The following is a 27690-nucleotide window of genomic DNA, read 5'->3' as shown; positions in this document are numbered from 1 at the left end:
TAAAGACTGGCATTGAAAACCTATGATGCATCATTTTGATAAACTATCTGGTTCAGCAGCTTTTTCTTTTTGTTACAGTACAAACCTCATTATATTTTGGGATTTTTAGGAAATAGACAGGAACATTAATCAATGTAAAATTCACTTTTTGGTTTTAATCAAACTTAATCATCTTTATTTAAATGTTAATTTCCTGCATACCAGGTTTTTGTGTACTTCATAGAATTACCCTTAAAGGAGGACTTGAGCTAAGTCCAATGGTAAAGCTATGTTGAAATGCAAATTCAATTTGCACAACTGTTAAGAGGAAATGTTTAATTGTTATTGCAAGCAAAGAACAGGTTTTGTTAATTAAAATGTGAAAAAACGCAATCCAGAAATTACACTTTAAAAAACGTCTTAAAAAATAATTTTTTTGAGAATAACTTTGCTACTCAGATATATTACTTTTCAAATTATTCCAAATTATGTTTTTATTGATATTTTATTAATTTTAGACATTATTTCAGCAACTTTTGCTTCTCTTTATTACATTTTATATTTATGAGCCCCCCCCCCCCCCCCCCCCCCCAAAAAAGCAATTGTGTATATAATATAATGAACCATCTGTGGATATAAAAAAGACAAAACCGATGGTTACGATTTTATTTGATTTTAAAATCAAATCAGAATTAAGAAAATACAGATTTTGTGATCGCATTATTTGATTAGTTTCAAAAACAAATAAATACCTCGCTTTATTATGTACACATTTTGGGGAACAACTTTATTGAAAAAAACAAAAAACAAAAAAACAAAAAAGAAAATTGTATTACTCAGGTTGTCATTGCTGAGAAAATAGTGACAAACAGCAGAGGGAGACATTTCTAAAAAAAATTTATGTCCATTAATAGTATAATAATATTGAGGCTGATGATTTATGTGAACTATTTATTCTTCAGAGTGAACTGATTAAACAACATCATCAGCTGCAGTCATCACTAAAAACAAGAAATGTTTTTAACTTAAAAATACTTGCATAACCTTAATCATAAGGAATTATTTTTTTCATGCAAAAAGCACAACAAATAAACTTCCATCAGGCACTCAGCTTAACATCAAATCATTTGAACTTTTCATGTTTGAGGTCTTTAAGAATAGTGAAAATTAGATTTATTTGTGAAATGTCAAAAATATCAGAGATAGGATATAAACTCAGAAGTCAGTGTGCATGTGTTTAGTATTTTTCTTCTAAACTGTAAAGCTGGGCAAAAAAGAAAAAAAAAGTGCTTTTTTTTAAAGCAAAAATTACAGGAAGTATGTTTGCAGGGCTCAGAATGAAGCTTTCGAACCTAAGGAAACAGTTTGAATAGATAAGCATGGAGGTGGCACCATGGTGTGGGACTCTCTTGCTTCCAGCGGTGATGATATGGTGCACAAAATAGAAAGATTAAAACTACAGCAGAGAGTTTTGAGAAAAACCATAGACCGTCTGAAACTTTGAACAAGCACAGCTTGAACATCAAAGATAGGCTTTAGATAGACAGACAGTGGCAAAGATGTAGCACAGAGCTAATCTTCAGCTTGGCCAAACACAAATAATCTGTCTCATATGACATATGTCTCACATACATATGACACAGTGTGGGGTTAAGGGTCTTGCTTAGAGAGCCAGAGTGGCAGTCTGTGGGAATGGGGCTCAAAAACCTCAGGATTCCAAGCTCTATGCCCTAACCACCAGGCCATCACTCCCCACTTATGTATCTCTAAGTTTTCCCCATAAATAATTCTGTCTGACCAGAAGACCCCGCTCCCTCCCTTTTGTTAGAAAACAAGTGGCTAAGACATATCTTTGTAGAGCTGTTTTTACCTGGCCCCTCCAGGAAACATCTACATTGATCGCTCTGACCTTATCAGTAAACAACATGCCGGCTTTCTCCGATCATGGCTTGAGGCAGAACACAATCGATTCTGCTCAAAGCTGAGACAAAGACGCTCTTTTAGCACCTAATCTGTACAGTGAATTGTTTAAGTTGCAAAAGTGTGTTTTACAGCTTTGAGAGGTCTTATATTATTTTAGTCTTCTTAAAAGAAAAGTCTTATCTCAAGAAGTAGATTGATAAAAACACCTGCAGTGCCTGTAGGGTAGGCAGGGGTCTGCAACCTTTGAAAACCAAAAAGCCATTTCACCCTGAATCCAGTCAGGTATAAGTGGTTTAGAGCTACAAATTTGACACATTTTAGAAAATACGACTTCTTAATTTAATTAAATATCTGCTATAATAAATCTGTTGCCATTTATTTGTATTTTTTCTGGCTTTGAAATGAGTAAAAACATTAAATGCATGGATTTTCTTTTGATATTTGTGGAAAATTATGTTGAAATAAAAAAGGTTTTCAAGCAATCATAAATAAAGATCCAAAAACAACATAAAATATTGTTGGTTCTTTCAAATTATGTTCTGGGAAATTTAAATTCTAAAAAAGAGTCTAATTTGTTATGCTATTTTTAAAGCCCTTAGTTGGTTCTTTATCATTTTAGGATCCATTATAGAGGGTCCACAGAGCCATATGTGACTCTGGAGCTGCAGGTTGCAGACCCCTGCTCTAGAGCAGCATTGTGATTGGTCAACACCCACATAGGGAGAGTAAACATTGTAGAGAAAGCATATTTTCTTCATAGTTGAAAATCTAGTACCAGGAAGCAACTAAAATTGAATAAAAAAAATACTCCATAGTGCCAAGGCAATATATTGTCATATATATGCCCTAGAATGACTTCAGAAGGCTTAAGAAAAATATTATTAGACCTTCAAAACATAATTGAAATTATATGTTGTCTTTTTACAGCAAGTCATCAAAAATCCAACATTTTTAAGGCAATCATCCACATGATAAGTGCTGATTATGAATCAGTTGAGGCAAAGCGAGAGCCCCGCCTATGCCCAAAAAGAAAAAAACAACAACAAATCAGGTCCTTGTTGTCCTCTTCATCTCACTTTTTGAGTCAATCATAGTTACTAGAAAATGTAAACATGAACAAGACATGCGTATCGTCACCAGTTTGAGCATAAAAAGATACGAGCAGACACCAGAAACTGATTTTTGAGGTTATTACCCTGAGATAGTGGAAAATACTAAGAACTAGAGTATTTCTAAAAGTCAAATCTGCTTTTTGAAATGAAATGTTCACTCTGGTGCTAAATTTAAATTTTCCTGCTCCCCCCTCTGACTCATCCCGGATCCTCAGATAGTGCTTTGTTCGGCGGGTCACTGAGCCGAGGCAGAGAAGGAGGTGATGGGAAGGCAGAGCAGGGAGCAGAAGGTCGGGTTCAGGGGTTGGATTTGGCCCGGTAGCGTTTTGTAAGACCTCCAGTCTGAACTGCTGCCTGCTTTGCTGCACAGCGACACCTCACACCTACAGACAGGAAACAGTTTCTGTAGCTTACATATCATGCTGAGTTTTAGATTAAACATATTTGAAATACATTTAAAACATTTAAAATCTCTTGATTGCTTTACTGGAGAGGAAAGAATGCATGTTCTGTTTTTTCTCTTGAAGAGCAGCGTTACCTTCTGACTTTCTGGATGAAAGTCTTTTTGTCTTGATCCAGACAAACGGCAAACGTAGCCCTGTCTTCATGAGCAGTCACCTGCACCTTGTCTACCTTTACTTCTGACATCAGGATCTGCTTCAAACACAATAATCTGTTTGTATGATATTTGAAGAAAACATTCAGAGGTGTATTTACATTTTTAAACAATGATTACAAAGTGAGAATAAAAAAGGACACTGAGTTATAACGTGTGGATTTCCGCAGCAGGATTTTTGAAAACAAAAAGAAAGAAACTAACAGCATTAGAGTTTTGGGTTGATGAAATAACCAGAGGTGAAAGAACTAAGCTATGCAGAAAGCATCAGTGGTTAATATCACAGTCATGCAACCTTTGAGCGACTTGGATTCTGAAAACCAAGAAAATCAAGACTGATAAAACATCAAACACTGAATGAAAATGATGTACATCAGAACTTTACCTCAAACTAAATACATTGGTAAATTGATCTTTTCCATTTCTTTTGTTTCATTTTGTAATGAAACAAAATAAAATCAAACTGTGCTTTTAATAGTTAAAGTCATTCCCTGATTGGCCAGCAGGATTATGGAGCCTCCAAGGGACATGATGGAAGAAGCAAATTAGGGGTGAAAATGTTTACATATATATATTTTTTGCCTCATCCTAAAAATATTTTTGTTCTATCTTAAAAAGGTTTTTTGTATATATAATTTTTTATGGGTGAGTTTGCTGAAGCAATGCAGCCATGGAAGATATAGTGTAGCAGCTCTATAAAGTTCTGTAAAGATTAACTTGAGTTTGGCCTCAAATGTAAAGATCTTGTCAGCGCTTAGCTTTAGGCATGTTTTTTCTATTTAAGTGAGAGACATTTGAAGGGGATTTTACACTCAAAAGGATTGTTTTTTTCATGAAGAAAATTCTGAACTAGTGCATCTGGTTCAGTTTGTTAGTGGCCAATTTCAGAGCTCTGGTCAAAACTTTCTCTGGATGACACATAACTTGAAAAAGGACAAGGAAAAATACTTAGAAAATAAAAAAATATTGATTTTTTGGCTTTTAAGCTTTGTTTTTTTTCAGTTTGTAAGTAAATATAGCCTTTCTCTGTATATTTAGCGAAACTACATCATGTGATCTGGATTACGTCATTAAGGATGTGCACAATTGCTCAACAAGCCAAAGCAAAAGAGGTGATCGAGTGTGGAACTCGAGCATATATGGGAGTTAAAGATCAGGTGTAAAAACGTTCAAGAAGATTTTTGATCTAAGTGTTCTTTTGCCTTTTTTTTGTTTTTATTTTTTTTTTACTTCATTGATCCCACTTTGGAGATATTTACCTCAGCATTTAACCCTTCCCCTCTTATCTCAAGATGTAGAGTGATAAAAACACATGCAGAGCCTGTAGGTGCTGTTCATGGTTCACTTTTCGACCACAATTTCATCATTTCTGCAGGTTATAAACCTGCAGAAAAAAAAGAAATGAAATTGTTCGTTCTGTTTTCTCTTGTGTCATACAGGTGTTTTCTATGTTGTTTTGTTTAATTTTCTCTTATTTCATGCAATTTTTCCTAGCTCTTTCTCTTTTTCTCTCCCCTTAGTTCTTATACCCTCTTTCTTTCTCGTCTCCATATCCTTATACGATTTTACTCCCTAAATAACTTTCAATAAAGTTTTAAATAGTAGTATCAAGTGGAACCTTATGGAAAAAATGTCATTATTTTTCTGTTTGTGAAATCAAAGCTTTTGGTCTATCATCTAGCTGTAGGACACCTATTCCCAGAGCCATATTGGCAAAACAGGACACACACACACACACACACACACACACACACACACACACACACACACACACACACACACACACACACACACACACACACACACACACACACACACATACCCACAACCAAAGGAAAAGTAGATTTTCTACAATGAGTTAGAGAGACAAATGTGAACTGAACAACATGTTCACTAGTTCCACTATTTAGGAAACTTTTGATCTATACCTCACCTGGTTATAACCTTTTTTTGATTTAGAGTTCTGCTTTTTCAGAACCTCTGTCATCGTCAGCTGAAGGCCCTCTTTCCAATCTGGATAGTGGAACAAAACAAAAAGCAGAAAAAGAAGTTCAAGCACTACATCTATAAGGTGAAGTAATAGAGTTTGGATGTGAGGAAAACTTGCCAAGCTTCTCAGAATCCCTGCATGTTTTTTGAAGGTTAAGCGACGTGCAGACCACCTCTTTGTGGATCCACCGACTCCTCCCACTGATGGCCACCTGTACTCATGTCAAACAGGACACAGTTCAGATTAGTCGGTGCTGGTAGAAATAGAAATGTGTATTATTGTTTGTAAAGCAGGAAGTCTGTGTAAAGGAACAATACCTTGTTGTAGGCTACTCTCAGTGTGAGGGGAACCGCCTCCCGCTCTTCATCAATTCCCAACCTTTTGCTCACAGCTCCTTCAGAAACAATGCAGCACATACAAATCTGCATTCAGACATTCAAACACGTTTGTGTTGCTTTTGAATGTGTATGTTTTGCAGGTGTGACTAACCCATGGCTCTAACAGCTCTGGCTCCAGCTGTGTGTCCAAGCTCCATGGAATGAATGAATACTTCCTTTCTCTTCTCTCCCCCCACCAAGGTCAGCTGTGCGAAGGAAGGAACAAGAATATTTTAAACTGTGAGCAGGTCAATATGTCCTGTGCATGTTGCTGTGTGAAGATGATCCTCTGACCTCAGCCTGGTAGAGCTGCACCAGAACGGGCTGATCGGCGTGTCGGCAGTAATAGAGCACCAAGTCGGCCAGCAGTGGAAGACGATGCTCCATGCTGCCGGTGCTGGTGGAAACATCATCGTCCTTTGGAGCAGCCTGAGTCATGGGAGGTTGGGTAAAAAATATTAAACAGCAGCAGGGATATCCTTTGCACAATGATGCACAATCGATTAAATCGAATAGATTTAGATTCATTCATCCGGTTAGTAATGTTTAAAATCAGGACTCAATTCCACACAGTTAATGCTCCCATTTGTCACCCGATGGGACAAATAAGAATGAGTTTAAGTTAATTATATATTAAATTTCTTACTTATTGTTCTGTTAAATTAAAAAGTAAGCATATTCCATGCAGATAACGATGCAATTTGTTAATTAATGAATTAACCTAGAATGATTTTATCAATAAATCAATAAGTGGCCCTTTTCCTATTGTTTCCTCTAGTATCAGGAGGATTCAGTTAACATGAGCGGCTAAATGTTTTCTTTTCTCTACTAAACCCTGACTGATTAAGCACAAAAAGTATGGAACTAGAGAGGTTTATAAAATAAAACTAAACAGTAAGCTGTTAGGTTATTGAATAAAAAAGATGCATAAGATATGTGAAAGTGAAGTAAAAGTTTTAGTCATAGACTGAGTAAGTCGCTCTGATACACTGTCAGACTATCATGCCTCTTCGTTTCAATGAAGCGGATGCCTATTGTTATTTAGTTCAGTGTCTATTCTATTCCAGCATTCAGTGCTTGGAGATGTGCTGTTAATCTGGTGTTTTGTCTTTTTCTGTCAGGTCTCAATTTTTTTTGCAGATTGTCCTCCATTTTTCTATCATCACATCCTCTCTTTCCAGATCAGCAGAGAAGTATGAATGCAGCACAGATAAATGAGCGCTACTTTACGTAAAAAGTAAAAAATAGATATGCCAGTAGGTCACTCTGGTTGAGTACAATGTTTTTATGACAACTTACAGCATAGTATTTATGTTCATCTTTTAACCTTTTTTTTTGTTTAGTTTGTAAGCCTTTCTGTGTATATTTACCAAAACTACATTATGTGATGTGGATTATGTAACTAAGGATGCATAGAATTGGTCAACAAGCCAGAACAATGGAGGTGATTGAGTGTGGAACTCCCAGCATATATGGGAATAAAGAAAAGTCCAAGATCAGGTGTAAAAAGAAGATTTTTGATTCCAAGAGGAATAAAAGTGGGACAATGCTGGGAAAACATTCTGACCATTGGATTCACTAAAGATGGATCTTAAGTTTAGAAGCATTCTGATGTTGCAGCAGAGTTGATAGACAGTTCATGCCTTAATAGTCATACTAGTGTTTACAATGATTTTCAGCCATATCCTCCAGACAGTCAGCTCAGTTGGGACTTGGAACTTTAGTTGTGTCAATGCCAACCATCTGGCTTTTTGTTAGTTAGGCTGTATTGCCTGTAAATGGTGCCAAGTCTGTTTATACCAGCTCATCTTGCCCTGAGCTGGTGTTCTATTTAGGCTCAAAAAGGACAATCAAAACAATGTCAGGACAAACTATTGGTGTATATAGCCTTATTTCATCAACTGATGGGCCACATTTTAATATAACAAACCATTAATCTAAGATTAATCATTAGTAAACTATTTGTTTACATCCCTACTAGCAGGTTTCTGCAGACTAGAAGTAATTTAATGTTTTGGAGTGGCCTAAACTCCAAAGATTAGCCAAAGATAAGAGAAAAAGAAAGCAAAGATAGAATTTCAGCTTTAAGTAAATGGAGTTTATCACAAAATGATACTTTTAGAATAGGAGTGGAAATGCTAAACAAAAAGGCACCAAGCATTTACAGAGAATGGGTGTGACTATTGGGAAAAAGTGTGAATAATTGTTTTTTTGAGTAAAATAAAACAGATAAATATTTTCATATGATGCTCCTTTTATTGTTTGTGTTATATTTCAACAAAATTAAAGATACTGTAGCTATCGTCATTTTAATAGCCTTTTTATAAACATGCTCAATTAAAAGCAGAGCTCCATATGTGGACCATGAAGCGCCAGCTGAATCTACGGAGTCAGTATGGAGTTAATACAGAACATATGAAACTGAACATTTAAAACATGCAGTATGAGAGCGCAATATGTTAAAATAACATATTTACATGAAATATGTAATCTGGATGTGTAGCCACTGTTTGGATGCACAGAGAAAGAACAGCGTGTGTGCTTTTGTTATCTGGGCAGGAAACGTGGGTCACATGTTATGTGTCAGCAGTATAAAAAACAACAACTGGAGAACAGGGAGTAAATAGCAAGAACACCAAGGTGACTGCAGCTGTTATTTGATAAGTTTATAAAGTAAAAAAATTGTTTGTTTAGCTGCAAACCAATATTAGTTCTTTAACTTTCCTTTCTTTTACTATGTGACTTGTTTGAGGTCCCGCTTTAGCACAAAGCTAGCTGTGGATAGATTCACAAAATTAAATGTGTCTAAATATAACCTTTTGATAGACTGATTTTTGAAGTTGTGTTCAATTTAACCGAGACTGCTTGCATGATATTTGTGGTATTTATACTAAAAGCCATCACTCTGTGAAAATTGCACACTGGCTCCTGTTTTTGTTCCAGTGAGGAGAATAAAGTTATATAAAAATCCAGAAAACCTGTATTAACTGTCTTAATGTATGGGACAAAATAGCTGTCAGAAGTAAATGTGAATGTTATTGTTGAAATTGGTGCTAAAAGGAATCATTTTGTGAATTGTACACCGAAATAAGTTGAATCAAATATAGAGCAGGTTTTCTGTTTCCTGTCAAAAAGGTGTATAAGTTAAGAAAATTGAAAGGTTTAGTTTTGCACTCGTGGTTTTTATGTTGTGAAAAAGCTTTCTGATCTCTAACCACATTTGCAAAAGATGTCACGAGGTCCATTTTTTATATAGAGCAGTAATCGAATTAGAGTTCAGCCTGAGATGTTAATGCAAACTGTTGCTGCCATAGCTGAATGCAGCTATAGTTTAATCATTTTTTTTTTTTTTTACCTTTTTGCCATGAAAGTGAAAAATCATCAATGATGCCATCACCATTTCTCATCAGAAGGCATGACCACATGGGCTGGGTTTCTTAACCCAAGATTATTAGCTGCTATGTACACATCTACCGAATAAAATGCAAACATCTCCTTTATCGACTTGAACTAATTCTGATGCTTTTATATTAGGTGGAAACACAGAAAAATCTGATGATTACTTTGAATTTGTATGTTATCTGTGAACAAAATGAATATAATGCTAAAAAATAGTTTTCGCAAGATGCTTTCACTTTTGGCACCCCATTAACATTTTATGCAACCAGTAGGACAGTACTTGGTGTTCTCTTTTTATTGTTTCACAACCTTGGAATTTACAGTTAGAAGGAACTTTAAGCATTTCTCTACCGATGGTTTAATTATGCATGCAACCACTTTGTTGTGTTTTGAAAACATATTTTGGATCATTACTCTGCTTAGAGACCCAGTGTGTCTAAAGACACTCGCTGGCTGCTTTAGTAGGTAGGTACACCTGCTCAGCTGCTGAGTAATGCAAATGTCTAATCAATCAATCAATCAATCAATCAATCAATCAATCAATCAATCAATCAATCAATCAATCAATCAATCAATCAATCAATCAATCAATCAATCAATCAATCAATCAACCAATCAATCAACCAATCAATCAATCAATCAATCAATCAATCAATCAATCAATCACATGTCAGGAACTCAATGCATTTAGGCATATTAAGATGGTCAGGGAAATCTGCTGCAGTTTAAATTGTGCAGACTGCGGAAGCAAGGTGATTTAAGGGACTCTGAATGTAGAATGGTTGTTGGTGCATGATGGGCGGGATTGAGTAATTCAAAAACTGCTGATTTACGGGCAGTTCTGGTTTAGGCTGGTAGAAAGGTACCGGTAACTCAAATAACCACTCATTAAAACAGAGGTATGCAAAAGAGCATCTCTGAGCAACATGTCAAACTCTGAGGCTGATGGGCAACAGCAGCAGAAAACCACACTGGTTGCCACTCCTGTCAGCTAAGAACAGGAAACTGATCTACAATGTGCTTAGGCTCACCAAATTAGAAGATTGAAAAATGTAAACTGGTCCAATGAGTCTTGATTTCTGCTGTGAAATTCAGATGGTTGGGTCAGAATTGGGAATCAAAAACATGAAAACATGGATCCATCCTGCCTTGTATCAATGCCTCAGGCTGATGGTGGTGGTGAGATGCTGTGGGGAATATTTTCTTGGCCCTTTAGTAGCAATTGAGCATTTCATCAAGCCACAGCCTAGCAGTATTGTTGCTAACCATGTTCATCCCTTTATGACCACAGTAAACCCATTTTCTGAACAGCTACTCCCACCAGGGTAACATACTATAAAGTGTGAGTCATCTCCGACTGGTTTCTTGAAAATGACGATGAGTTCACTCATGGCATCCAAAGTCACCACATCTCAATCCAATAGAGCATTTCTGGGTTGTGGTAAATTGGGAGATTTGCACCATGGATCTGCAGCTGACAAATCTGCAGCATCTGTGTGAAGCTGTCATGTCATTATGGACCGAACTCCCAAAAGAATGTTTTCTGTACCTTTTTGAATCTATGCCACGAAGGACTGAGGAAGTTCTGAAGGCGAAAGTGGTCAGTGAGTAACGTACTGTGGAGTACTACAAATAGCTTTCTTTGAAACTGACTCACATTTGAAGGAGTTCATCTTGATTTGCACTATAAAAAGGGATCTCATGACCTCATTATAAGAATTTGACGTACAGCATCAGTGCTTTTTCAAACAACTTACTTTTTTATTATTACATCCAACATCCCCGGAGGGTTTTCTTTGTTTTTGCTGAAGCCATCAGTCTCAGCATAGAAGCGTAAAGCAACCTAAGGATGGGGAAAAAGGTTCCCTCTGGCATCCCCTTCAGGCAACCAGTTTGTAGTTAATCAGTTAGTGATTGTTAAAAAGAATTTGGGAATGAAAGCGTTCCACTGCATTTCTCCAACAGATTTTAAAATGTATGCAGGTTGGAAGGATAAAAATGGCTCCTTATTCAATTGTTCCAGTGGCAAAAAGAAAAAAAAATGTTGGAGGGAAACAAAATGTTGTGGATCACAACTAGATTTTACAAATTTTTATGAGTGGTAAAAATGTGGTTGAAATATGGTGTTATATTCTGTGATGCCCTGCAACAGACTAGTGACACGTCCAGGTTGTACCCTGCCTCTCGCCCATAGCTTGCTGGAAAAATCTGGATGGATGGATGGATGGATGGATGGATGGATGGATGGATCGATGGATGGATGATGGATATGGTGTTATATGTGCACAATGTGTGCCCATAATTGTGATGCTGTCTCTGCATATATGATATTTTTTACAGCTATTTGACTCATTAGCAGCATAACTATCTCATCCTCATCTTACACCATCTTTCTGAGGTGTCAAAGCTTGAATAAGAGACACAATTGAGCTTTTGTAGATAAATGATGTAAGAAAAAAAACCTTGACCTGATATCGTCTAATGTAAAAGAATGAGGATGAAAGTGTGCTTACCTCGCAGAGCACTTCAGAGGATAGGCTGAGCAGACTGAAAACGTTACGTTCATACCACGGGTCTATCAGGCCCAACATCTGGCCGATATCTGTTGTGCTGTCCTCCACTTCATGACCATTTGACTCCTGTCATAAGCAAGACTTGAGATATAAAATGCCCTAATGCCTAATTAAAAGCTTTAAATCTTCTTATTATGTATATCATATATGAAAGATAACTGCAGTACCTGCCCCTCTGCTGTTGTGTGTCCTCCTGCTGTATTTGGAGGATTCCTCTTTGTTGGAACAAAGTAAAACTGCAGTCTGCATGTCTTGGTGAGTTGTGGACACTTTCTTTCCTTCTGTCGGAGGTCATTGTATGCTCGGGCAAGCCTCCCAGCCTCTCTGTCACCTCCAAATGCAACCACCTTGACAACAGTTGGCACTTCTGCTTCATTCCCTTCGTCTATGCTCAGAATGGGCCTCCTGCGAATGCAAATGTTCCTTTGGGGAGAGGAGGGATCCATCGGACTTATGGTAGCATTCAGAGGATGAAGATGTCTTGTGGCAGTCCCTGAATGTTTGAGCTGTGCCCCAGTCATTAGGTAGTCTTTGCTGATGTCACCATTGTAGCCCATGCTCTGGACGCGGCGGCAAGAGCTTGGACTGTGGGGGGTCTTGAAGAGTGAGGCGAAACCCGGCAAACCCAAAAGGGATTTGGACTTTTTCTTGGGTTTCTTTCTAACCTTCAGATGTTTGCCTCGTCCCTCCTCGGGATCCTCATGCGCTGTGTCCTCACTGAAGTCGCTTTCCACTCCAGATGAAGCAGATCGCACCGACCAGCTGGAGGAAAGAGAGTGTCCTGAAAAAGTAGAGTCCCTGGAGGAGGATGAGGCAGTGGAGATCCGGTTGCTTTGAAACTGATCATCCTTTTTGCTCGAGTCCGACTCATCTTCTTCATCAACGCTAGTGTCAATGGTATCATCCTCCTCTATTTTCGGGAAACATTCAGGAGGGGAATCTAGGTCAGAATCGACTGCAAGAATGTCTTTTAGAACATCTACAAAAACAAGAAGAAGGAAAGAGAAAGTGATGAGAAATTATGCTTATGCTGAGAAACCTAGAGTAGAATAGTTGACTCGAATTACCGAAGTTATCATCCTCCCATATGCAAGTGTGACATTTGGGATAGGGCAGCATTAGAAGCTCTACAGAACCTAAAATGAGGAGATATTTAGATCAAAACACACCAAGAACATGAAGTTTATCAGTAGAGTTTGAAAATAATACACAGAAAGTTATACAGTTTTTTTTATCTGATAGAACAGATTAAGCTAGAGTTAAAATGAAGAACACAGAAAAAGTCTATTTGGTTTTAATTCATTTCATTTTTTTATGGATTGCATTCATAGTGCCCCTGTTACTCTAATACCTCTAGATCAGGGGTTTAAAACATTTCGGCCCACATCCCAAATAACTATGCAACAGATTGGAGACTGCCTAAAAATACCAATGACCACTTTGTCCTATTTATATTTATACATAGGCTGTAAAGTACGGTAATCATTTTTAAAATGAATTTATTACTATTAATCAATTACTAAATTAGTTCATGTTTTTTTCAATAATCGATTAATCCAATTAATTGTTTCAGGCCTAAAATAAATGTATATATATATATATATATATATATATATATATATATATATATATATATATATATATAAACCTTTCTAACACATTTCATGATCTAATTCAATAATTTAAGACTTTTGTTGTTACTTGATGCAAAATACATTTTTCTATTGGTGCAATACTATCTATAATATTTGAATCAAATATATAGACAAATAAATGTTATGCATGATGCATTTTTGTATTTCCTGGGACATTTACATGTATGCATGTCATGATTTATTTTTGTCCTCCACATACTTCATGTTTTCATCAAATGTTTTATTTTATTTTATTATTTTTTTTTGCATTTTTGAATTATTGCACTAGAGGAGCTTGATAGAGAAAAAAATCTGAATAAATTTGCAAAAGTTTTTAAAAAAGCTTGTACACATGCTTTAGCTTTTTTTTTTTACTTTCTATGAAAGCATAAAATGTGATAAAGAGAAAATGGAAATACATTTTTGGAAGAAGTTCTGATATAGTGAATATATACCTGAGATGATCAGCTGTCACTGGCATCCTAACAGCGCCATTGCAGTCAGAATTTTTTCTCGATGTCTCTGGATGGCACGAAAAATATACTAACACTATTTTGATATGAAACTTATTCTAATAGTAGATTAGAAAAACTAATACAAGCAAATAAATATTGCAAAAATTAAGCTATTTTTTTGTTTTTAGTATCTTGCATTTTATTGTAAGGACTTAGTATTCAGAGATTAAAGAACAGTGAGTTATCCATGAAGTTTGTTGTCATGGAGACTGTAGATGAGTTTGATGCAGTTTTGCAGCTTTCATAGAACAGTTGTATGAGCATTGAGTGCAGAATTTATCTAATATTTGGTATATATCTGGATAGTTTGTAATCACACATATAACACAAATGGACCACCTTTAGATGCTAGTGCCATGAGGTGGATTAATCATTAGACAGCTGTCCAATAACTGTCTATGCATGGTGCTTTTACTTATTCTTTGTTATACTGTATTACTTCATATGTAGCAATGTTTAACAATGTGCATTTTTAATGAAGGATTTCAATCTGTATCTCGACAAATTGCTTTCTTTAATACCTCTTTACTAAAAGCAGCAGCAGGCCTTGACTGTCCCTTATTTTTATTTATAAGAGGTGGCAACCCTAGCTGTGACTCTTCTGGTCATCTATGCTTCGCTGATGAGGTGTTAAAGAACTATTTCAGAATCTTCAAAATACGGCTTTAATGAAAGTAACCCAAATCTGAAAAAAAAAAAGAGAAGTAATTTTTACTCTTTTTAGATATGGGTCAAATGTGTATGAGTATGTTTTCCCTCAATTAAATTTGACCCAGAAAAGTTCCTGTGTACTTTGAAATAAATGCAGCTGTTCTATGAAGCCATTAGAGTTTTTCAGAGAACATTGGAGGACAATGAGCTTGATGAAGACCAAAGCAGAAAAGATTGGCGAGAACGTTTCTTCGAAGTTAAGAGCAGGTTAGGTGATATATGACATACAGTGGCTGCAGGACCATCCACTTATGCTAAAAAAAACGAGGGAAGGAGAGCAGCCCAGCTTTTTGCATTATTATAAAACGCAATGTTAGGCAGATAAACGTCATTTATTAACCACATCCTGGCATATGGCGGTGGCGGTAACATGTTGTGGGGTTTTCCTCAGGAAGGGAAGCTGGTCAGAGTCTTATAAAGCCTGATACTGAGTAGGAGGGCAACAACTCTAGACATACAGACAGGAGCGATAGTGAAGTAAAAACACAGAAGTGTTTCAGACTGGCCTAGTCAAAGCCCGGCCAAAGTCCTGCTTAAAAGGTGGTGAAACACGATTGTTACAGTTGCTGTCCATCCAATATGACTATATAGAATAAAAAAAAAACCTACGTGTAAAAACCTGGTAGAGACACCACACACACAAAAAAAACAACAGTAAAAAGATTGTTCTGATTCTGATTTATGCAGCACTGTGATATATTTAGGTGACATATTCAGGTACCGTGGAGTTTAGTTCTGGGATTCTGGGCCTTACCAGTCTCTGAGCAACCATCTCCAGATGGGACAGCAAGGCTTTCTCTGATCGTCTCCAAGCTGTGAAGTAGACCGCTCCGAGCAGTTGCATAATCCGGCACAGAGGCTGCTGTCTCCATGCTGCCAGTTATTGTCTCCAAAAGCAGCTCCAGCTGATATAACTCCTTTGTCTAAAGGTAAATTAAGAAAGACATCCTCTAAAAAAAAGAAGAACTAAGTGGTATTATAGTTAAAATGTGATCCATGAATACTGTTGTTAACCTGCAGGGCAGCATTGAGAGCCTTCAGGTCGAGTCCAGTACCAAAAGCAGCCTGGAAGCTGTGCAGGATGAGGGTTATTACAACGTTTCTGTTAGAGTAATGGATGGTACTGAGCTGCTCAGAGGCCAACTGGACCTCCTGAGGCGCATCATTGTCTGGGCTCACCAACAGCACCATTCTGAAAAACACATCCATTGGAATTAAAAGATGTTCTTTTTAAATCTGTATTTCTTTTCTCAGTACCATGAACCTGAACTACAAACTTACATGGTTTTAGAGCAGTTAACTTCAGGGGAAACAGCCTGCTCAGTCTTTACCAGTCGGAGAAATAAAATGCCTGCAATTAAAATTATAACACTGGTGAGTGGAAAAAGAGCACAGTAAATATTTTTTACACATTTGATGAAGAGGTGATTGTCTTTGTTTATAGCATTAACATTATTTCTGTTGAAATATGAACGGAAGAGAAGAAAGGGTCAGAAATGTCAAGATAAAGAGCTAACTAGAAGGTGAGGAGACAGGAGCCGGTGCAGAGTGGAGATTAAAAAAAAGTGTAAACAAAGTTAAGATCTGGGTCCTTTTTTTCAACAAAATTGAAACCAATGACTTATATTTAATGGAAGAAATGAGTGACACTTTAAGTTATGTATATTCGATCCCTGTTGCTCAGAACCCACAAAAAAACTAAATGCTAGACTTAGAAAAAAGCAAATGTAATGTAGTTTATTTTAAAAGGTAAAATGTTTTATAATAGAATTAGTCTTGCATGTCCAAAAAGTGCTTTTAAATAAAAGATTTTGGTCAACATAGCCAAACATTTTGACATCATTGGTTCTATTATAGTCAAAGGGAGAGCTTTTCGCTCCCCATTAGACTTTGTATTCCTCAAACAAGGTCTGCTGTTATAAATAATCGTGGATTCCTTCCACTGAGACTAGGGAGGAGTTTAGATGTTTTGGGTTCTTTGGTAATCTCCTGCTGCGATGGACTGGCGACCTGTCCAGGGTGTACCCTGCCTCTCGCCCATTGACTGCTGGAGATAGGCACCAGCACCCCTCGCGACCCCAATTGGGAGAAGCATGTCAGATAATGGAGGGATGGATGGTGATTTCCTGGATGAATATTTGGTGTGCTCTTAAAGTAATTTTGTGAGGTTAAATATTTGTAGGGACAGCTGGAGATAGGCACCAGCATCCCTCGCGACCCCAGCAGGGATAAGCGTGACGGGAAATGGATGGATGGATTTTTGTAGGAATCACTGTAGAACATTTGGCTGCTTCATGTTGTTTTCCATTGAATCTCTGAATCAACAGACAGAAGTTTGAATACGGTGAGTGAATTTGAACCAAACATATCATTAATATTAAAAGGTCTTCATGGTTCACTGTTTAACATGAACCAAAACTATCCAACCAAGTTTTTTTATTGTTGTTTGTATACCTTTTATCCTTTAATGAACTGCAAAACCATCAGTTTGGAAAAAAGAAAGTATTGCATTTGATGAGGTTCCCTGCATTTGGTTTGTGTGTGACACATAGGCAAATCCATAGGAAATCTGTAAGTGTGTGACACTTTTCAACACTTTTCTGGACACTTTTATGTGAGTAAGAGTTTAAGCAACCTGGAGCTCGAATCTCCTGCTCGATGATGATTAGTAAACGTCTACTGGCAGAACTGCAAGGCTCCGGCCAGGCCAGGAACTGGTGGAACAACAGGTAGGCCTCCTGCAGCACATTGCACTCTGAGGCTACATAGGGGGCCTATAAGAGAGAGCAAAATTATTTGATGCAAAACCAAATCAGATGTAATGCGTAATTAACCCCTAAAAAAAGGAAAAGGGTTTTTGCTTTTGTATTCTTAACAGAAAATGAATCAAACTCACTCTGAGAAGAGCTTCAGAGAAGAGAAGGGTCAGAGGCACAACCAGTTCATACTGACACTCCTCCAGCACCTGCACAGCAACACAGGATCAGAACACAGACAGGCGGAGGACTTTAGATAGGGAGAGAGGTTTTGGTTTATATTCCTTTTTTACCTTCTTTGTTTTTTGCAGTATTTTCTGCAGAAGGATGAGGAAGTGGTTGGGATGCCTCTTCACAAGTTCCTCCAAACACCAGCGGCTTATGCACAGTCCAGCTTGTTCGAAAAACAAAAACAGACGCAACCTGAATAGAGGCTCACTTCTCTTTTCAGGTTTCACTCTGATGTAAATCCAACTCTTCTTCACTCGAATTCATCCACACAAAAGGTGAATGCCGCTGATACCTACACTCTAGTTTCTCTTCTTTTACCTTTATGAATGAAACAGTTTTGTTTTTATATAATTCAAAACCAATGTTGCATTCTGCTGGTGTGTCACCACTTTCAGTTCCCATTTTCTCTAGGAACCGAACGGTAGCTCTCTAGTTGGTAAGATGGATATTTAACAGAATTTGGACTAGATTTATCCTAATATATACATTTTTATCCTCCTATAGGCATTTCATGTCAGTCACACAACTTGTTTCTACAAAAGGCAATTATAGTTTGGGATCTTACCATTCCAGAGCTGCTTGTCAGGAGAGTTGATTCCCAGGTGACAGAGGCAGCGCTCGAGGCTATGCTGGATACGGTCCTCTGTGCATGAACTCTGCTCCATAGCCTACAAAATCATCCCGACATCCACAGACAAATTAAGAAAAGACACACCAAGAGGAAGTCCTTTCTGTTTGCCTCTGTTCCTGGTGAGCCAAAAGGTCCTGTCAGTCGACCCAACTTCCTGTTGCTGTTGTTGTCAGTAAATACTAATCATTGTTGCTCAGAGACAATACAATCCTTACCCAAGATAAAAGGATCTCACAAACACATTCAAACACCAGTGCCCATGCACAGATGTCAACTTTGAAGCCATTCTAACGCTTCCCATTGGTGAGTCAGAGTTGACCGGAGATGAGCTGGTGGAAAACAGGCCACAACTTCTACTTTTTACACTAAAAATTAACAGAGGATGTCTGATTTTATATGACTCAACCTTAGGGTGGAATTTAAACTTTGTCAACTTCTTTTCAGATTCCCCCCAAAAATATTCTGTCAAACTAACTTATAAGCTCATTGCTAACAACACATTACCAAAGTGGGAATTTTTTTGAATCATGTCTCACCCACCCTGAGGCTGTGGTCAGCGTATTAGTCAGAAGGTGCATAAAAATGACTGTTTCAAAGAAAGAATATTATTTAACTCAATAAATCTGCTGTTATTGATGAGCTTTACCTGTGGGGAGATGATCTCTAGTAATGATCTAAGAAGAACTTCTGAAGAATTTTAGATGCTTAGATCCAACCCTCAAACCTCATGGTCAAGTAGACACTAGAGTTTTTTTTCTTTTTTAACTTTAAGCCTCATTCTTTGCAGAAGAAAGCCAGAAACAATAATAAATCTTTTATAAGCATGCACTCAGATTACTGTAATTGTCTCCTAGGAATTGGCCTGGCTTCCATAGCTCGCCAATAACTGGCACAAGTAAACCAAAAAAACATTCCACTTTTTATTTAATTTCTGAATAGATTTAAAATGATCCTGTTTGTTTTATAACCTCACTGCTGAACTCATATGTCCTCCTTTATTCCCTTATAAAAACCATGCCTTATTCTTTTACCTGAGGGATTACAGAGATTTGCAATTTATTTTTATTTTGTAAAGAAAAATAAAGCCTTGTTGTTCAATTTAAAAAGCCTTTTATTTGCATTAGCCTTCAGAAGAATTTAGAATTTGTTAAATCTAACTATGGCTAACGCTGAATCATTTTTATTGCTAAAAAAAAACAACAGTTCTCCCCTCTGCAATGGTCACATGTGGTTGGTTAGGATTTTGACATAAAGATTAAGAATATATTTGTATATATTCCTATTCTCAGCTCCTCCGTCCTCAAAAGTACCTGAAATATCCCACTTCAATAAGACAGATGCTAAATTGTCCACTCAGGAAGCAGGTGGTGATCCATTGTAAGTCGGGCAGCATTGTCTGACACTTGTGTGCAAACACTGCTTGTAATGAAGCAACATAGAAACTGTTGGCACGAATTATCAGCCACAAAGCGGCTACTGGTGAACTAGCAGAGAGCTGCTGCTGCTCTATAGGTCATACAGACAAGTCTAAAACAAAACAACAGATTAAATGCAAACACAAACATATGATATTCATGTTGAGCTGGTTCATAAACAATAAGAAGGGGAACAGGAAATATAATGTAAACTACCTAAAAAAAGGCTTGTTTATCCTACAAATAGGCTGCTTAATAAAACAAAAACCCAAAAAGAAAAATCCAAATAATACAAAATATGCCATACAATGTACAGTTTCTTTTCGAAAAAAAAGAGAAAATAGTATTGAATTATTTCAGAGAGGCATAACTCTTACCAATAATAGCATTAATCAGTGTCCTAGATCAATACGGATCAACCACAGCTGTGAAACGCTGGCAGCGTGAAATACCAAGACCACATCCTCCTGTGTAGGTGCCTTTTAAACAGACCCTCCAGCTGCTCAGTCAAAGCACAAAGTGCTACAAAACAGGAACTGTCTGAGTTTTTTGCTGAAGTTTACATGTGCCACTGCAGAAGGCGGAGTCTTCTGTCTGACAGCTGTCAACTGACCCTGTGAAAAACCAGGTAGGATGCATCTGCTGCTGCCCATTCTCAGTTAGAGGGAAAAAATCTAAAGTGTGCATTGAACACGCATTAAAACACAAAACTAATTCCACATGTTTATTGTTTATATACTAAAATATTGACGGCAGAAAAAAGTTGTTTATGACACCTGCTGTCACATTTGCTGCCTCCATTGGATTTGAGAGGAAAAATAGCACTTAAATAGCATCAAGTGTTTCATAGAAATAGGTGTTGTGGTAATTTAGATATAAGGCTCAAAGTAGAGGCTTAGTATTCATATTCTCTGTTTCAGATGTTTAGATGATTAATGCACTCTTTTAGTTCTGAATCAATTGAAACTAATCTTTTATCTCCATAGAGGCGATAACAAACATCATGCAGATGACACCACTTGTGCTGCTGCTTCCAAAATCTGGAGATCCTTAAAACTAAATTGCTTAAACACCTTAAACATACAGCAAGCTGGATACAAATTTTTATTTCAACTGAACCTTAAGAGGAAAAAGGTTAAGGGTTAACCCTGTTTGGTCATTCAAAGTCAGTCTCTTGAAAGTTACGGTGAAAAGTTTGTATCATTTGAGAATTATTTTCAAGCTTATAAGATGTGGTTCAAAACAGGAACTGGAAACGATTATTCATGCTTTTATTTCCTCTCATGCACACCCTTGTAAAACAATTTATGCATGTTTCAACTGCATGTGTAACTCTTGAGCACAACCCTTAACTGGAGAGAGGAGAAATCATCTCACTCTGGTATTCATTCTCTGCATGCAAGCTGTATTCTAAAATACTGGGTTTAAAATTGAGAACCTTGTTTGGTCAAATTCCTTCTAATAAACTGAATTTGTGAAATCACACACTCCAAATTAAGTCTTCATGTTCTAAAACCAAACATAGAATGCGAGGTGATTCACTTGACCAAAAAAGTCTCACCTCTGCTGTTAACTTTCTTTGGGCCGGATTTATCAAGATCCAATTTTGCATGCAGTAATTTGCGCTCGCAAACTGGAATTTTGCGCGAGGGGCTGAACCATGGTTTGCGGGTGATTTAACAAGAGTGATTGCGTAACTGGTGGAAGGTGCAAAACTGTTGGAGACGCCCTATTTAAATGCTGGTTTTGCGCGTTTTGTGGTTTGTGGCAAAGTAGTTTGTAGTCTGTACAAACTAGTGCATTAAGAAATTTAAATCTTACAGTGACCCCCAACAAAAAAAAATAAAAAATAAAAAAAGTAAAATATACAGGTGCTGGTCATAAAATTAGAATATCATGAAAAAGTAGATTGATTTCAGTAATTCCATTTAAAAAGTGAAACTTGTATATTATATTCATGCATTACATACAAACTCATATATTTCAGATGTTTATTTTGTTTAATTTTGATGATTACAAATGACAACAAATGAAAATCTCAAATTCATCATATCAGAAAATTAGAATATTGTGAAAAGGTTCAAAATTGATGGCCCCTGGTGCCACACTCTAATCAGCTAATTAACTCAAACCACCTGCAAAAGCCTTTAAATGGTCTTTCAGTCTAGTTCTATAGGCTACACAATCATGGGGAAGACTGCTGACTTGACAGTTGTCCAAAAGACGACCATCGACACCTTGCACAAGGAGGGCAAGACACAAAAGGTCATCGCTAAAGAGGCTGGCTGTTCACAGAGCTCAGTGTCCAAGCACATTAATAGAGAGGCGAAGGGAAGGAAAAGATGTGGTCGAAAAAAGTGTACAAGCAAGAGAGATAACCGCACCCTGGAGAGGATTGTGAAACAAAACCCATTCAAAAATGTGGGGGAGATTCACAAAGAGTGGACTGCAGCTGGAGTGAGTGCTTCAAGAACCACCACACACAGACGTATGAAAGACATGGGTTTCTGCTGTTGCATTCCTTGTGTCAAGCCACTCTTGAACCACAGACAGCGTCAGAAGCGTCTTGCCTGGGCTAAAGAGAAACAGGACTGGACTGCTGGTGAGTGGTCCAAAGTCATGTTCTCTGATGAAAGTAAATTTTGCATTTCCTTTGGAAATCAAGGTCCCAGAGTCTGGAGGAAAAGAAGAGAGGCACTTCATCCACGTTGCTTGAAGTCCAGTGTAAAGTTTCCACAGTCAGTGATGGTTTGGGGTGCCATGTCATCTGCTGGTGTTGGTCCATTGTGTTTTCTGAGGTCCAGGGTCAACGCAGCCACATACCAGGAAGTTTTAGAGCACTTCATGCTTCCTGCAGCTGACCAACTTTTTGGAGATGCAGATTTCATTCTCCAACAGGACTTGGCACCTGCACACAGTGCCAAAGCTACCAGTACCTGGTTGAAGGACCATGGTATCCCTGTTCTTAATTGGCCAGCAAACTCTCCTGACCTTAACCCCATAGAAAATCTATGGGGTATTGTGAAGAAGAAGATGCAATACACCAGACCCAACAATTCAGAAGAGCTAAAAGCCACTATTAGAGCAACCTGGGCTATCATAACACCTGAGCAGTGCCACAGACTGATCGACTCCATGCCACGCCGCATTGCTGCAGTAATACAGGCCAAAGGAGGCCCAACTAAATACTGAGTGCTGTACATGCTCATACTTTTCATGTTCATACTTTTCAGTTGGCCAACATTTCTATAAATCCTTTGTTTTTATTGGTCTTCAGTAATATTCTAATTTTCTGATATGATGAATTTGAGATTTTCATTTGTTGTCATTTGTAATCATCAAAATTATACAAAATAAACATCTGAAATATATGAGTTTGTATGTAATGTATGAATATAATATACAAGTTTCACTTTTTAAATGGAATTACTGAAATCAATCTACTTTTTCATGATATTCTAATTTTATGACCAGCACCTGTATATATATATATATAAATTGGCAACCTTTATTCCCTAAGGTGGTATGTGCTACAGTAAAAAAAAAAAAAAAAAAAAAAAAAAAAATGGTGTTTTTCGTATTGGCCTGTGACTGTGGATGAGATCCCCGCAGCATTTGGCACGTTGCTCCACAGGCGCAGGGGGAGAACCCCGACCCCGTCGGACAGCACTTCTGAAAAAACGAGAATGGCAGATCCCAGCTCACGCTGCAACCGTACGCTGGAATGACCCAAATGCAAAAAAGTGCAATGTTGCAAGGAATGTTGTGATATCTGGTATTGCGTGGGTCCTCCTTGTGGCTGGCTCCAAATCCATTCGGAGTTCCCCCAACAGCTCCAAAATGGCAATGCTGGATAAACGATATGTTTTGATGATCGTTTCCTCGTTCATTCCAAAAATATTCACACGGAGTGAAAAAAATGCGTTCTCTGCGTCTCCTTGCTTCATTTCGATGTCTCCTTCTTGCGACAATAACCGCTGCCATATGTGCGCAATTACGCATACAGACCATTTGCACCTTCTTTTGAAACGTGTTAAATATAGAGTCAGATACCGTTAGCAAAATTGCTTTCAGGTCTGATAAATCTCTTTGCGAGTGCTAAATTAATATATTTACATGTTCTCCTCACACAAGACGCACTTTTGCGTGTAAACGCCCCATATTGCATATTCATTGCAGAAAAAGTACTAATTGGATAAGAGGCGCTATTTAGCACGTTTAAAAGATCAAATCCTTTTAGCACGCTGTTGATAGATCAGTTTGTACATTTTTTAGCGTGCGCAGTGAAATAGCTCACGTTTTTATACACGCAAACCTTTGATAGATCCGGCCCTTTGTGTTTATGTTGACATGAGTATGGTGGCCCAGAGGTGTCAGATAAAAAACAAAAGCCACAGTGGAAATACAAAAGCTCTGGGCCACCGTACATCAGACAGTTTTAATCGAATTTTCTAGCCTTAAAATGTGTTTTTTAAATATAATTTGTCTAAATTAATGGTAACATTTATTTTCTGTTTTTTCCCCCCTTTATTTGTATTTTGATGTCATGTTTTCATTTTATTCTTTCTATTTAAAAGTAGGCCTACTTAGTGATTTTTTATTGGTGAATGGGGTGGCATGATTACGTTTACTACTATTTACAACTAATTATTGCCCTGGAGCAAACAAGCATGTATTAATGCAATGGCAAGATGGAAAGACACAACAGATAACCTTTCAATTGTAATTAATATTAGCGCTTTTTTTTTTAACATTTGTAATTAATTTTTCAATAAAGGTTAAAAACTGTAGATAAGTTAAAGACATTTAAAGGGAGTTACCCATCTTCTCCAGACCTGAAATCCCACCAAGGGAATCTTATATAAGTAGCAGACATCAATATTAGAAACAGACAGCCTGGACGATTAGTCAGGAAAAAAGTATATTTCCTTTAAAAGACCATGACAGCAAGTCAACTGAATGAAATACGACAGTGGAGGCTGTGAACAACTGCAACAAGTACTTTTCTCAAAACAGAAACATGCTACACTGATTACATTTTTATTGCACATGCTTAGTTTGACCCTCCAACTAACAATAATAGTAAAAAAAGACACATTCAAGATCATGTTATAAATCTATTGTAAAAAAATTTTTTAACATGTTAAGGTACAATTTTTGAATGTGGTGAATTTTGGTCTGTCTGTTAGAGTTAAATACTGACAACTTGGTTATATTGAGGTTGAATTAGAATGTCCTAAAGTCTGTGTGTCTAGATTACAAATAATCCTGTCATATCTCAGGAAAGCAACTCAAAATCCATGGAAGTATTGTTGCAGTGCTGGATGTTGCAGTATATATATATATATATATATATATATATATATATATATATGTATATATATATGTATATATATATTTATATATATATACCATAGTTAAGAAAGGTCTAATAAATGTTTAAAATTATGGTGCTTTTAAAAATGTTTTTTTTTTTTATATATAACTGGCTTGAATATTATGAATATCTAAGTTGTATTTGCTGCAATAATTAATCTGGGATATTTTATAAACATTGCCATTGAAAAAGTTTTTAAGGATGTTCAGATTCATATTTTAGAGGACAAGGTTGCAGTCTAGTGGTTAATTAAGTTTAATAAACAATACATTTTCTGAAAATAAAAAGTTGATTTACTAAATTGAACTGATTCATGACGAGTTGAAACTGTCCCAGAGAAAGGGTCTCTCTTGTGTAATCATACTTAAAAGGTGTAGGCATTTTACAGACAGAATGTAAGTTTAATATAAGATTATGTTCTTTGTATAGGCCCTGTAGTCTTGGAGTATTTGGAAGAAAAGAAAACAATCTTTTCTTCCAAAAGAAAACAGAGCTGTTGCAGTCGTTTGCATTCTCTCCTATTTCTGAAAAAAAAAAAAAAAAAAATGTCTGTGGCCAAAACAACACCATAATTTGGTCAAAAAGAAAAAAGAAAAAAAAATCCTGTTTCAGTCCAGAATATCAATTAGTTACATCAACTGAAAAACATGGTGATGGAGAGACAGTGATGTGGAAATGGTTCATTTCAAACCTCTCAGTATATCAGAATATTCTAGCTCCAACTTTTTCTTTGTGTAACATCTAGAATTCAAAGCTACAACAGAATGGATAAAAAAAATAATTATTAAAGGTTTGTTACAGTGCAGTCAAAGCACTAACCTCTGTAACAGTAAGGTGGAACCTAAAGACAGATGTGCTTCATTTAATGTTTTATAGCTCAAATAAACTGAAACAAAACTGGAAAGACGAGAGTAAAGTTTTTGAGATAATTCCTTCAATATACAAATTCCTTCATTTCTTTTTGTCCGACAAAGGATATTCTACAAATTACTTTACTTAAAGCTTATATTTTCTATTAAGCACTTAAAACAACCACAACTCCAAAAGTGTTGAAAATATAAATTTCAACAAACATATAAAGGAAATGTTTCAACCAGTGGCTGTAATTTGATTTCTAGAATCAGTATTAGAATTTGTTTTTGTTTCATATTGTAGAAATTTTGTGTGTTTTATTGAATAATATAAACCGATTCAGGCAAGTATAATTCTGTTAAAATGATATGCTCTGAAAGTCAATGGGCTTTCCTTCACCATCACTGTAAAAACAAGTCCCTATTTTAAAATATGAGACATATTGTTTTTAAAGCTTTCAGCAGTAATATTTAGTTTTGTTTCATGGTTCATTTATGTTTTATCTTGTTTTCCTGCACACTTCAATTTGCTTTTTAAAAGATACTCAGAAATGGCGTGAATATCCTTCCCTGCCACTACCTGCTGGTGCATTGGTGATTCGTGGTGACCAGTTCTGTGTGCTGGGGTGTGTAGCATGTGGACACCCTGACCCCAGCATTGTGGTACTGTGTCTCGGGTGTCTGAGTCCATTGCTGGATTTGCTGCTTCGAGCCTCAGGAACAGTCTCTAAAATGCCAAATCAAATAAATTAAGATGGGCAAACGTCATTCAGTTATTTGTTACCAATCAAATCAGTTTATTGAAGCTGGAGCTGTATTCTCTTTCTAGAGTGTGATCAATGTTACAAGCAGAGGTAGATAGTTTGAAACATGTTGGTGAAGATTCTCAGTCATCCAGGTCATAGAAAAAAAAAAAGAAAATTAAAAACAATCCAATGGATGAATGCATATTCACTAATCCAAATGTCAGGAATAGCACTGAGTTCGAGGTTTTATACCATAGCCCATCAAAAGGGCTACGGTATAAAACCTTCGTCCTTTTCAATTTGCATGTTTTCAAAGCAAAAACAAGGTTTTTATGGGCTACTGTATAAAACTTCTAACTCAAAGCTGTTCCTGACATTTTCAATTGAAAAGCTTCCTGGATGGGAAGCAAAACGTCTACAAACTTGGAAACATAGGATTGTTTTTAACTTTCTTTTCTTGGATAGTTCGAAACCAAATGATTATTCATGACAGTTTTAAAAAAGTCGAACGGTTTTATTGGAAATGTAAAATGATTTTAAAACCTGGTGATTGATTCAGTTCTAACAGGTTGTATTACGGAGAAAACAGAAAGCATCATGATGAAAAGAAAAAACTGATTCGACTGTGTTTTTGCTTTAAAAAAGTTGAGTAAAAGTTTAATTAATTAAACAACCCCTTAACTTTTCATTATTTAGTGATTTGTGAATAAGAGACCTAATGCTTTCCATTATATTCATGCATTTCTTATATAATGCCAGAAGATGTCGCTGCTTCCTTTTTCATAGTAGAGAGAAAGAGATCAGTTTATTTACGGACCTTTTTTCCACTCCTGCTGTTAGAATACAGAGGGAAT

The 27690-nt window shown here is 36.7% G+C and overlaps 1 protein-coding gene across 2 annotated transcripts; it reads right to left on the bottom strand.

Moving 5' to 3' along the window:
• Window positions 1–3145: 3145 nt before the first annotated feature.
• Window positions 3146–20382, bottom strand: LOC119771977 (phosphoinositide 3-kinase regulatory subunit 5-like). Of its 2 annotated transcripts, none has more exons than XM_038268212.1 (18): window positions 20240–20382; window positions 18382–18484; window positions 17879–17979; window positions 17726–17794; window positions 17465–17603; window positions 16111–16180; window positions 15844–16021; window positions 15584–15752; window positions 13037–13105; window positions 12137–12948; window positions 11910–12035; window positions 6292–6426; window positions 6110–6203; window positions 5938–6014; window positions 5738–5831; window positions 5564–5643; window positions 3553–3671; window positions 3146–3397 (listed from the first exon to the last, which is right to left on the bottom strand). In XM_038268212.1, exons 1-18 carry the CDS (start codon window positions 20249–20251, stop codon window positions 3250–3252), a joined length of 2595 nt encoding a protein of 864 aa, XP_038124140.1. In that variant the 5' UTR covers window positions 20252–20382; the 3' UTR covers window positions 3146–3249. The 2 variants fall into 2 exon arrangements, with proteins under 2 accessions (XP_038124140.1, XP_038124141.1); XM_038268213.1 differs by having other exon boundaries at window positions 3553–3668.
• Window positions 20383–27690: the final 7308 nt, after the last annotated feature.

This window comes from Cyprinodon tularosa, unplaced genomic scaffold (genome assembly GCF_016077235.1).
Source record: "Cyprinodon tularosa strain WSP-4 unplaced genomic scaffold, ASM1607723v1 ctg699, whole genome shotgun sequence".
Taxonomy (NCBI): domain Eukaryota; kingdom Metazoa; phylum Chordata; class Actinopteri; order Cyprinodontiformes; family Cyprinodontidae; genus Cyprinodon; species Cyprinodon tularosa.
Note: the sequence above shows the minus strand (reverse complement) of the source record. Positions and strands in the feature narration are given on the sequence as shown.

Coding starts and splice junctions, on each gene's coding strand:
- LOC119771977 (XM_038268212.1), bottom strand. Junction 6,204..6,291: donor TGCAGCTCTACCAGGCTGAG/GTCAGAGGATCA, acceptor TCCTTCGCACAG/CTGACCTTGGTGGGGGGAGA. Junction 3,398..3,552: donor TTCATCCAGAAAGTCAGAAG/GTAACGCTGCTC, acceptor TCCTGTCTGTAG/GTGTGAGGTGTCGCTGTGCA.